This window comes from Elaeis guineensis, chromosome 8, assembly GCF_000442705.2.
Source record: "Elaeis guineensis isolate ETL-2024a chromosome 8, EG11, whole genome shotgun sequence".
In the NCBI taxonomy this organism is placed as follows: Eukaryota; Viridiplantae; Streptophyta; class Magnoliopsida; order Arecales; family Arecaceae; genus Elaeis; species Elaeis guineensis.
In genome coordinates this window covers 19,905,353-19,917,923 of record NC_026000.2, presented here as the reverse complement: position 1 = coordinate 19,917,923, position 12,571 = coordinate 19,905,353, and the positions used below count along the sequence as shown (strand labels likewise).

Below are 12,571 nucleotides of genomic sequence, written 5' to 3'. Positions count from 1 at the left end.
GAAAGATAATATAGATTGTCTTCAAGATAGATTGCCACCATTAATTATTAATAATATTGAATATTGTGTTTGATATGTACATGTAATGTTGCTGTAAAATTATCTAAAATTTTGATTGACATATTTTTTATGACAATCAAATTACTGATAATATGAAATTAAATTTTAAAAATATCTCTAATAATTTTATTCTGATATTCTTCTTTTTTTTTATAAATAATAACGGAAGTGGTGTGGCTATGGTGGTGGCGTGAAGAAGTGACGAGCTGAGGGGTGTGGAAAATCATGAGCACTGGGGAGTGGGGAGGGGGCGGATGCGTGTGAAGCTGTGGGGTGGTAGGGATAGGCATGGAAGAGCCACGAGGAGTGGTGGGGGATAAGGACGGAGGAGCCGCGGGCAAGTAAAGGAAGATAGAGGAGCCGGGGGCCGGAGGCGCGCACGGAGGGAGGTGGGGAGCAGGGGGAAGGGTTGGGCAATGAGTTTTATGTGATTTTTTGAGGGATAATTCTATCCAAAATTTTTATTGCAATAATATCAAAGAAGTGATAATTTAGATAGCCATTCCTTTCCAAAATAATTTAAATTATTATTTAAAAAATATATTAAATATAATAATTTAAATTATTATATTAAATTATTAATAATCTAAATAGATTGCTAGCAAATGCAACTTCGAAAAAAAAATGATGCCGCACAAGCTCAACAGATAAGACTGACGTGACAACCATTAATCTACAGCATCTTTTGCTGCATATACTTTAGACTAAAATATACTGTTAAACTCTCATATAATATAATAGGAGATTGGCTAATTTCTTACTCATCTTGCTACCTCTACCTCTAGCCTGAAATTTGAACCACCAAAGATGCTCGGAGAAAATGTCCTCAAATTATTGGGACAAGGCATGTAGACTACGGTCATGGTTACAGTTGACGCGAACTTTTCATGAAATCTATATACACAGCAACTTTGTCAATAATATAATAAAAATGCCTAATATTTTTGAAATATGCATATCATGGAGCCTTGAAGCCTCAATCCTTCCATAAAGCCTTCTTTTTGATAAAAGAAAAAAGAAAGGTAAGTAATAACCCCAAGCAAAGGTTGGCTTGAGACATGGACTTCCACCAGGGAAAAACTCTGGACTGAGATACCAGGATTTTAACTCCTAAAAAGCAGGAGTATATTAGCATATATTTTTTGGTGGGAATTTTGATTTTGGCAACCATTAAGTTAATATCATGATTCTCGATACATCGGTATCAAACATACCATACCATATCAATAGCGAACTAATATTCAAGACAAGGTTGATGTCATGAATCAACCGAACTGATACCAAAAGCACCATGGTAATGGAATGATATCAAATCGTTGTTTTGAACCATGACTAACACTAGGATCCAAGAGGCTATGCTTATATTAGCAGCTGCACCCAAGGAATTTTTTAAGTCATGGTATATCAGAGGATTAAAAGCTTACTTCTTGAAAGCCAACATAAAGCCAACATATCATGATGTCTTCACTGATACAAACAGGTGGAGATCAAAATTTTCAACAAATATAGCATATGGAGATCCGAAAAATTACAAGATTCTGATGTCAAATGTGTATTTGGCAGCAGACTTCCGAAAAAAATCATACAATGCATAGCTGAATTGGAATGAACAATGCTGTGGTAACTCAGAAAAATAGCTCTAAAAAGTCACTCATCTTTCTTGCACCATTCACATTGCTTCATTATGTGGCACAATTCAGAATGCAAACTCATAAACAGCACCAAGCAGGCTCGTCAAGGTTCCTCATAGATTCTCGTACAAGCTCCAAGGGGCATGACTCAACAAGAAACATAAAGCAGAAAAACGCACAGAAGGAAAATTGTATTCAGTAAACTCAGAATCTTACATAAATGGCGGTCTTTCTCTTCATCCATACAAGGAAAGAGGGGAGAAATGATAAGGATAGTCAAAAAATCACCTTGTGTACCCTGCTAGCTCCAAAAAGCTTGAGACTCACATTTATCATCCATCAAGCAAAGGAGACCCATGCATCTGTGACCATGCGTTCAGCAAATTCCTTCATCATCATCATTCATTAAAAAAGGAAACCTCGAGAACAGCTTCTTGTTCCACCAGCACTGACCAAAGATCTATCGCACCACCACTTTCTGCAAGTGCGTCGTCAGATATTGCACTTACAGGTGTAAATAAGCAAGACCATTTTTCCGTCATTTAACTTAAATCTTACATTCCATGCAGTGAAATCTCCAACAACACTTCAATACATTCCAAAGGTTTCAAACCAAAGAGACAATTACTAAATTGGTTTTGGAGCAAATACATGCATCATTAGCATCACTCATTCAATTTTTAGGCTCGGAAGAAGACCCGCATCAACTCAACAAAGAGGGACCTGCCACTGTAGCCAAACCACTTCCAACTGCTCTTCCAGCTGCATCCATAAATTGGTGAAAGTCAACATATCAGATTTATTCATTATTAAAACAAAAGGACATGCAATAAGTGTAAGTTGATCAAAATCTAGAATCCAGTTTTAAGAAGCCTGAGACCGATGAACTATTTCTTAATAAAGTTAATCAGGGACCAGAAATAGAAAGAAGATGAAAACAACTCTGACTTGAAGAATCTTAAGAGCAATAAAGGAAAACCATACGTCATAAACTCCAAACAAAAATCGACTAATATTTCATTGTAATGGGTGGTCCTTTCTTAATAAAGCAAAACAAGATCTGTATTGGACACTGGAAATAGAACAAAGGTAATACACGAACAAGTCTGATGGAGGAAGAGCTTATGAACTAACAAGCAAGAATACATTGAAAATGGACATAGGATCATTATTCAGTCATAATTTCAATTTGTTGATGAACTTGCCAACCGTGTGGCACTGGCAAGCAGATGCTATTGCCTTACAGGCGCATGGCACAACTGTATGCCAGCTGCACACTGGTGCTTGCAATCTAGCAATGACATATGAAACACCTTGTCAAAAAACAATAGGGGATTCATAAAGCTAATTCTACATAAATGGGTCTGGCTTACTGGTTATGGTACTTCATGATGGGTATAACTCAAAGGTACAACTAAACAAAGATCAAGACTACTTGTAGAGACTTTATAGCCCAACCACCCATGCAATAGTTGCTTCCAAATCACCCAATTACCATGCTCATAACTGAGTGATTTTTTCCATTGAAATCAAGAGAATATATATATATATATATATATTCTCTTTAAGAAATTCATAACTGGAAAAAATAAGTTAATTGTCCTATACACAACTAAGCATTTGTCAATGGAACCAGGAACATCCAAAAATACAGACATTCCTGACAAATAATTTATCCAACAAAGTACATCTAAACAAGATGGCTTACATAATATTTGTTGTTAAATCACCCAAACAATAATATTGTTATGACCCCATTTCATGGTTATATCTCCATGAGAAACACAGGATAAAATGACAAGAAAATCATATCCTCGGGTTTGCATCCAGATTTCATTTAGCCAACTATGGCATTGTGGCGACTTACTCTCTGGCCTACTTTTGTCGGAGGACACAGATAAGGTTAAAAGGAGGATAGCTGTAAAAGCAATCACAATCTCAGAACAAAAATGACCTTTTTGTTTTTAGTTTCAAAAATTTCTATAGATAAAGATGACATCTCTTAAAATTGGGATTAACAGCACTAAGAACTTTGGAATTAAAGGCACTACAGTGTCTACCCATCACCAATAATGTCAGCCTAACTTTCTTATCATTGTGATCCCTAAAATGCTGCCTCATAATATAGTTTATTTACTGCACTTTTCCATTTATTGTAATTCCATAAAGTCAAAAAAAGATTCCTAACCAGCAAGACAGATGGACTGGCACTTTGTTCACTTAAGGGCTCTGCTGCAACTGAGGCAGGGATTTTGTTATTTGCAGATGTTTGACTTCCTTCTCCCACGTCGCCTCCTATTTTATTTTCTTTTTTTCTACTATTTTCATTTTTGTCTACATTTCAACCGCCCTTCTTCAACTCTCTTTCCTCACTGTTTATTTGTTCAAAGTATTCTAAATTTTTCAGAACAACCTGGAATCTGATTTATATTAGCATTCTGGGTCTTAAAACTATATTTTTTTTAAAAAAAAAGTTTCCTTTCCTTCCTATGGTTCAAAATCCCCTCTTTCCACTTCTAAACATTAGAACATGCTGAACTTGTCAAATCTACAGCTTTGCAAGAAAATGGCCAGCGAACATATTCCATATTACGAAAATGAAAGTTCTGAATTTCAAATAGATTCTCTGTCAAATTATTTCTCCAACAAACAACATTCTTTTAGTCTTTTGCTACAAGTATATACAAACATGAAACACCAGATAAATATTTGGCCCCTTTGTTACTTCTCTCTCTTTGGGACTTCTCTTGCACACCCATGATTTTTCCTTTTTACTTCTTTCATGATTAAGATGAGGCCCACCAAGGAGAGAAAGGATGAACAATGAGTTCCCACTCTCTTGGAAAAACATCCCATCTATTAACCCGAAGAACTGATTTCTCCCTCCCTAAAATCTCTCATGCACACAGACATCGGACTCCGTAACTACCAATATCTAGCGAGATGCAGGTCTCTCTCTCTCTCTCTATCCATCCATATTCGCTTCCGATTTCAATTACTCTCTCTTAATTTCTCAATTGTCTCCACCTTTCTGCTCCCCTCTCCCTCTGAAAAAAAAAAAAAAAAAATGGAGGTTACCACTTTACTTCCTATTGCACACTTTTGATCCTAATTCTTACAGTACCACTTCCCAACTAACCCTCTACCCCCATCCATTTCAATGGATATCTTGTCTTTTTTCTCTTTATTATTCCAATCAAATCTCTTCAACAGTATCCTTATTTAGCATATCAAGAAGATAAATAAATCTTTCGTGTACACTCTTTATAAACACACCCCTTGCATTTTTACCTCTTCACTATTCAATTCTCTAACAGATCCTAAATTTGTACATCACCACCCTTGAACATGGGAAAAAAAAATATTTTGTATTATGCACATACACAGACACGAACATGCGCACACGCCGCACACAAACTCTCTCTCTCTCTCTCTCTCTCTCTCTCTCTTTCGGAACAAGAATACCATTGATATTGCATCTCAAAGATTGCAACTATTTACAGCTTCCATTATTAGACCTATTCAAGGGCCATGCGAGGCTATACCTAAAGGGTAACTTAAGTTATTTAGGCACCGGTCCAGCTCGCCTCTGCCTTTGGACTTGCAGACCCAAACCCTGCCCTTACTCAAGCTTCAGGCTGGGCCACAGGCTTCCTCACCCTTTCCCCCATTTTTCTTAAAAAAATATGAAAAATAACTTAAAATGCTACAAAAAAAAAAATGCTAAAGGTGCTTTAGAAATAGTTATAACATCCAGTTTAGAAGTCCAGTTTTCTAGATTCAATCCATCATGTATGGATAACTTCAACATAATAGAGATAGAACAAGGGAGAAACCCAACAGTATAAAATAGCTAAAAGTAGTTGTAAGCTCACACAAATGAAAGATGGACGCATGCTGGGAACCACCATAGGAAAGGGTCCTAGACACTTAAAAACAGATTAAAAGAAAACAAGATGATAAAAGAAGTCCTGAGGACCAAAATCAATAGAAATCAACAAAAGAGATGCCAAGAGCCCAACGAGCCAAACAATTGGACCAGGACTCAATACTCAATATACTACAATAGTCTTTCAAACCTAGGTTGGGATGACGTCGACATGAGAAAACATATCAGTTATGACAAATACAAAGCCACACTTCAAGAAAAAATCCAGAAGTGGATTCAAATCTTGATGACTGAAGCTGGTAAAAAAAGAAAGGTACCAACTTAGAAGTAAAAAGGCTAAAAGACAACTAACATAATCACACCAGGACCAAATAACAAGAAGTTGGCATTCTGATAACAAGGACCAAAACTAGTCGAAAGCATCAAGAGGAGTTCAAGAGACTCCAGACTAATATGAATAGCAGGTGCACCATGAGGAGTCATCCTAGAGGGTGTCTCCAAGAGAGAGAAAGAACCATCAGAGCATAGAGGTAGATGAGGCAAAAAAGGACTAAGGGGCAACTCTCCACCACCTCAAAAGCCTTCCTCTCAGTGGTGGCTGTTGTGGTTGCTAGTAGCAATGGAAGAAGAGGAAAAGCGGAGAAGAGGAGATTTGAGTAGGGATGGGAAAACATAATTGAGGAACCGGGAACTGAAAACCCAAATGAGAGTGGCTAACTGGCCCTAGGATTAAAAAACCTAGGTTAAAATAATTCAAGCCAGGTTTTAATCCCCAGGCTCAAGTCCAGCTCATTTAATAGACATGTTTTTTTCTAGGCCTAGCACAATCCATCGAACCTAAAATCTTGGCCCCCACTCACCCAAAAGAGTTCGGGCTTGAGCGGGCTGGGCAGCACAAGTCTATTCATCATTTGGGTATCAACAATAATGCTTGTGTTCAAAGATGAGAAATAGGGTTGCATAGTATTAACTTACGAAAGTTCTTATCTTCAATCTATTCATATTAAATCTCTCCAAAATGCATGGTGCATTATCGATATGTTCTAGGTTATTGAATTATAAAGGAGCATCGACAAGGATAAAAAACAAAATCAACTAGAATGTCAAGCCAAAGTAGCGTTAATAGAGCGCAGATGTTTTTAAGTTACTATGCAGCCAAGGCCCAATGTGGTGGCTGCATTCACATATGGGGGCATCTACATAGCTGCATGAACTGCATTTTAAAATGCTGGAACCATGCCCCCTACCCTTTTGAGGTTTCGCAATCCATTCTGGCCCCCATATCAGTCATGCTGCATGTTGGACTGACATGATCTAGCAACTACTAGAACACATGGCACACAGGTGCTATCATGATACCTTATTAGCACCATGTATGTTGTACAGCACAGACCAGCATGTTACGGTACCTCAATACATGGATATAGTTATATACATTGCCCCTGCCCCTACCTTCAACCCCCAGCCCCAAACGGACACAAGCAAAACATAACTTATAATGAAACAAAGGAAGTTACAATTATGGACATGGTATAACATTGTTAGCAACATTGAATATGTTGTGTTTGATGCACCAATCAAGCAATATATTTTAAGTACACTTGAATCATTTAGCTAGGATCAAGGTTATTAAACATGACAAAATCAAGATTAGAGAAATTGCCCATGGTGATCTACAATTTTTGGAAGAACGTATTCAAATCATCGAAACCATGATTTTTGTTGCTTCCCGACCTCATAAATCCATCAAGTGAAACAAAAGTTCCCTATGGTCCAATCATTTTCTTCATCAATCTGAGCAAGTTAATAATTCATCCGTTAGATACATAAAGAAGACTTTGCCAAAAAGTTGTTGAAAATTAAATCTCCCTCATGCGTGTGAACTCCTAACCGCTTGCCAATACAAGCTTGTGCAGCAATTGCCCTTCGTGTTGTGATGGATTGGATGAAAAAAAAATAAACATTTATATAATTTGGATCATCCACTTAGTACAAGTGATTTTTTGCCAAAGTAATCTAACTCCAAAAAATTACAGCTTGTTAAGAGCTGCTCTAGCTGTAATCTCCTTGTTGGACAATCCTAAACCCAATGGAGTCCTCAGTTTCAATTCCTCAAAAAATTTCCACAGATAAATTGCCAAGGTAGTCACTTTGGTCATACTTGATGTCCCATGATTCTCCACGACTTCAGTTTACAAAATAAGATCCACAAGTTTCTGACATCCAGTCCCTCTGCTTTCTGAATGTTTTCCAGTTATCATGCCAATTTTACACAAATCTTGTCTCCAGTGAGCAACAAACGAAATACAGTCAATTTTTTCTGAAGATACAACCTATGTCAGTTGTTGCACCAAGTACAACATGAGTCAAACAGAACAGGTTTAAGGAACCTCCCATACAATGCAATGCTAGCAAGCCCAACTTAATGAAACAAGCAATGCTGGTGATGGTAACAGTAACACTCTTCAACATCATTGAATTTGTGCCTGACCAATATATGATCTTTTCGAATGTTTGCAATTGAATATATTGTCTATGTAAAGTTGCATGAAGCCTATACATCAGAAAAACCCGTTTCAGTTCAATGTTGCTGCTCTAAATTACCCTCATCTACATTAAATTCACCCACAGATTTTGTGGCACAGCTCAATTAGCAACATTTAGAAGCACTTTCAAGTCTCTGCACTCTGCAAAAATAAAAACGAGAAAAAGGCATTTGCAATAACTAGACATGCCGGTAACCAATGACATGCAATCGAAGAAACCCATCATTGCAAAGAATGTTAATGCAGTCAAGGCATATATGAACGTATACATAAACATAATATTTAAGTATAAATTAAGGGACAAAATATTTAAATATAACTTATTAGTAAGAGAGCACTACAACTGGATGGAATTGTTGGGCCTTTCTTGAGCAGTGGAAAACCTGCACTTTCATTTTTCTTTTCCTTGATAAGAGTCAACATTTTTCTTGACAGGTTTTGCTCAACCAAAGCCTAAAATTGTAACCTTCTAATATCAAAATGGATTCTCACCTCTACCTCAATAAAGCTTCCTCTCAGACCATTCTTGAATAGCCAAGATTACAATTACAATGGTCATGTCAATTATCAGCCTCAAGTACACTTATATAAGCACCCAATTTACCATTAATTGTTAGCACCTTCTTAGATAATAGTTATCGCCTTTTAGGTGCTTGGCATCATCCGATGCATTTATGTCCTCCACATTTCACAGGTTAGGATATTTTTCCATTGTTTACCCATCAACTTAAGGGCCTCTCAGTGACCACTCCTGTCCCACATCTTTCCATTCCATTGTCAAAAAGGTTCTACTTCTATCATTTCTTTTAAACTTTAAATATATCCAACAAACTAACCGCAAATGTACTTGTAGGCCCAGAAGATAACAATCATAAAATTTTTATAATGTTTCCAGCTCATGTCAAACTTCCCAAAGTTCGAATCAAAAATAGATATGAGGAAATGTTTTGCAGCCAAAATTCCAGAAATACACCAACAGTATGTCATGTCCTCTTGTTCAAAATCTAAAGGCACACAGTTAGCATTCTAATAACTATGGACCCCATGTATAGTATGATAGAACAGAGAAAGACCAAACCATTGATAAGAAGAGTTACCACTATAAGACAAGGCTATCAACAATTCTTGTGTGCTTCATGAAAAGCAAATATCAAATCTAACTATACACTGCCAATAAAACATAAGAAAAACGCCCCAGAACAATGATGAGCCACATATAAAAGTTTGTGCAATTAACAATTGCTGCTGAGACCAAAATAGAAGTTATTGGATTAGGCAACCTACAATAAAAAGGTTCTTGAACATTTTAGAAAATTAACTAATCATCCCTAGAAAGGAATTTCATATATCATTGGTGTTCTGGTAAGTGATAACAGAAGTCTAGACCATCAGAAGATTGTCATTGAAGAAAGCTCAGGTCATATGCAAAACGAATGCACTGAGCATTGAGAATAAATTAATTTAATAAAGTACAATTACATCGTGCAATTTTATGCACGAAAAGGTTACAAGATGCACTAGTGTCATCCAGCGCATCGGTCACAAAGCAAGATTACAAACAAGCTAAGCATTAAAAACACAGATGTCAGTGACAAAGAAAACTCACATATCTAAAATGATAGCTACAACAGGTCCCTGCAAGCAACCTCTTCACGTGTCCCATGGGCATGAAATTACTAAAGTCTAAAACAAAAATAGAAGTGACTGACATACTTGCCCACAAATCATTGGTCTCCTTCCTAGCTAAGGAATTTGCTAACACCGCATCTCACTCAGGTGATAAACGCCGCCTCCTTGAATGCTCAACCTCCCGCGACTTGCTTCTTTGCCTCGATGATCGTCCTCTATCCCAATCATCGTCCAGCTCCGATGCACGGTCCCTGTGCCTGTAGTGATCTCCATGACGGTCTCTGTCATCCCGATACCTATCCCTTTCCCTCTCTGTTACCCCTTCTCTGTCTCTGTCCCTACCCCTTTCCCTCTCCCTACTCATTTCTCTTCCATCATGATGCCTCCTCTCAGACCATTCCTGCCCAGGACCGATGTCCTTCTCCCTGTCATGCCTTCTATCTGAAACCCCAGACCAATCCCGGTCAGGACCCCGATCCTTCCCATGGCTTCCTTCTCCATACCGCTGGTCTGAAGCAGCATCATCCCCATAACTTGACTGCTCTTCGGCTCCCCATCCACCCATACTGGGATCCGGCCACATCCCAACACCACCAGCGGCCATCCCTCCCCTCCCGAAGAAGGCCGGGTTCACATGAGGAGCCACAACTGGAGGAAATGAAGGCATCAATCCCGGGAATGGAGTTGTCGTCGGCCCTGCAGGAAAGCCTCCATATGCACCACCCATCCTCCCCATAGCAGCTGCTCCAAAACCAGTTGGATCAAAACCCTGACCAAGCATAGCGCCAGGATGCAGCATCGGAGGAGGTGGAGCGACCATCCCCCCGTTTCCCATGATTCCTCTACCGCCCACAGGCCCCATCCTGTTCCTCACATTCCCCATTGGCCCTCGATTCCCCATTCCACCCCTCCCCCAATTACCACCACCACCACCACCCCTCCCATAATTTCCACCCATCGGGGCCCCTCCCCCTCCTCTCCCCTTCTGAGGCAAGGCTGAAGATTGGGCTGCCATCTGCTGATTCTTGAGTTGAGCTTCTCCCATCCGACGAACAGTGTGCGGCGATGCAAATGCCACGACACAGGGCCGGCCATTGAAGACGTGCCCGTTCATCCCTTCCTTGCACGCTGCAGCGGCCACTGGATCATAGAAATCGACCTGGCAGAACCCCTTCGACTTCCCGCTCGCCTTCTCATCGTAGAATTTCACCTCCTTCAGCTGCCCGTACTTGCTGACCTCTGCCTCGAGATCAGCGTCCGTCGTCCACCAGTGAAGCTCCCCCACGAAGAGAGTAGTCCCCCCAGCTCCTTCTCCTCCACCATTCACACTCCCTCCCCCCGCTGGCCCGCTTCCTACCTGCCTCGCCTCACCTCCAAAGCCACTCCCTTGCCTTTGATAACCCTCGTTCCCGTAGCCAGAGTTCCTCGATTGCCCCTGGATCTCGCCCGGTCGACCAGAAGACTGCCCTAACTCAGACCTATTTCCACCGGGGGGCCGCGCCCCCACCAACGATTCACCACCTCCCCGGAACCCTTGCTCATGAAAGCCACCGGATCTATCCATCGGCCTCTCGATCTTCGAATCGCCAGCGATCCCGGGGATCTGGACCTTCTCCGGCGCTTCCCCCGATGGCGGGGGCAGCGCGGGCGGCGGCACGGGGTTGCTCCTGCTCCCGTCCTCCCTCGGGTAACCACCGGAATCGTCACTCCGGTGGACGGAGTGGAGGAAGCCCCCGCCGACGTTGACGTCGTTGTAGAGGTCGTCGTAGTCCTCGTCCTCCCCGTAGAACTGCTCCTCGTCCTGGACGGCGGAGATGGCCTCGTTGCGGTGGAACCCGCCCCGTTCTCCGCCTCCGCTGGGCTCCATCGCGGAAATCCTCGTCTTGGGCTCGGATTAGGGGTTCTGAAGAGGAAGGAGGGAGGAGACTCTAATCCCTTGGAAAGGCTTCCTGAAGGCACGAAGGCGAAAGAAAGCAGGATAGTTTTTCTTTTCAACAATAACAGTAATAATAGTGGCAGTAGTAATAGTAATAATTATTAGGTTTAATTATTTTAAAATCTTAAATTTTAGGGGTTTTCACTTTAACGGGAACTTCAATTTGGGACAATTAAATCATCCAACGATCAAAACATTCCAATTATTTTCATGGCTATTATTTTCATCTTATGGATAAGACGAAAATGATTATACGCTGTCACATGATACTTAATGAATGCTGATGTAGTATAAAATATTTAATATAAAAAATATTATCAAAATGCCCACCACCTCCTGCTATCGTCATCTCCATCTAAATCCTCCACCAAGCCCATCACTATCATCAAAATCACCACCATCACCATCACCTCTAAATCTACTACCATTGCCATCTCTAAAACCACCGTCATCTCAAGCTCTGACCCAAATCACCTCTGCACCCATGGGAGGTGCCAACGACAATGAAATGATAAGCTTAAAAGATAATAAATACTATTAAGTGTTATTATTTAGGTGAGATTCATGTGCTGAAATCTCAACATGCTAGCCATGGATGGATAGCCAGTAACAACCATACACTTAAAAACTCATCTGTCCTGTTTGAACGTTACAAGTCTCCTACATGGAGACATTCGGACAACCAAGACAAGGTACAATATATTTTAAACATGTCTATTTACCATGGTTTAGTGATATGGAGTAATTAAAACCAAAAGTGAGATGCCACCATTTCCTTTGAGAAGTTGGGATTATATATAGTGGGTACGTGTGATTATGGTTATTTGATGATAAAATAAGAATTGGACATGAGTGACGTGCGATGAGGCCCTTGAGCTAA

At 40.1% G+C, this 12,571-nt stretch overlaps 1 protein-coding gene across 2 annotated transcripts; it reads right to left on the bottom strand.

Annotated features, from left to right (window-relative positions):
* Nucleotides 1-1,852: 1,852 nt before the first annotated feature.
* On the bottom strand, nucleotides 1,853-11,743 carry LOC105049966 (uncharacterized). 2 transcript variants are annotated; one of them, XM_029266088.2, is made up of 2 exons: nucleotides 9,733-11,743; nucleotides 1,853-2,453 (listed from the first exon to the last, which is right to left on the bottom strand). In XM_029266088.2, the coding sequence occupies exon 1, from the start codon at nucleotides 11,620-11,622 to the stop codon at nucleotides 9,895-9,897; it is 1,728 nt and encodes a 575-aa protein (XP_029121921.2). In that variant the 5' UTR covers nucleotides 11,623-11,743; the 3' UTR covers nucleotides 1,853-2,453; nucleotides 9,733-9,894. The 2 variants fall into 2 exon arrangements, with proteins under 2 accessions (XP_029121921.2, XP_010928099.4); XM_010929797.4 differs by having other exon boundaries at nucleotides 9,840-11,742.
* Nucleotides 11,744-12,571: the final 828 nt, after the last annotated feature.

Coding starts and splice junctions, on each gene's coding strand:
- LOC105049966 (XM_029266088.2), bottom strand. CDS start 11,622: ATGGAGCCCAGCGGAGGCGGAGAACGGGGCGGGTTCCACCGCAACGAG.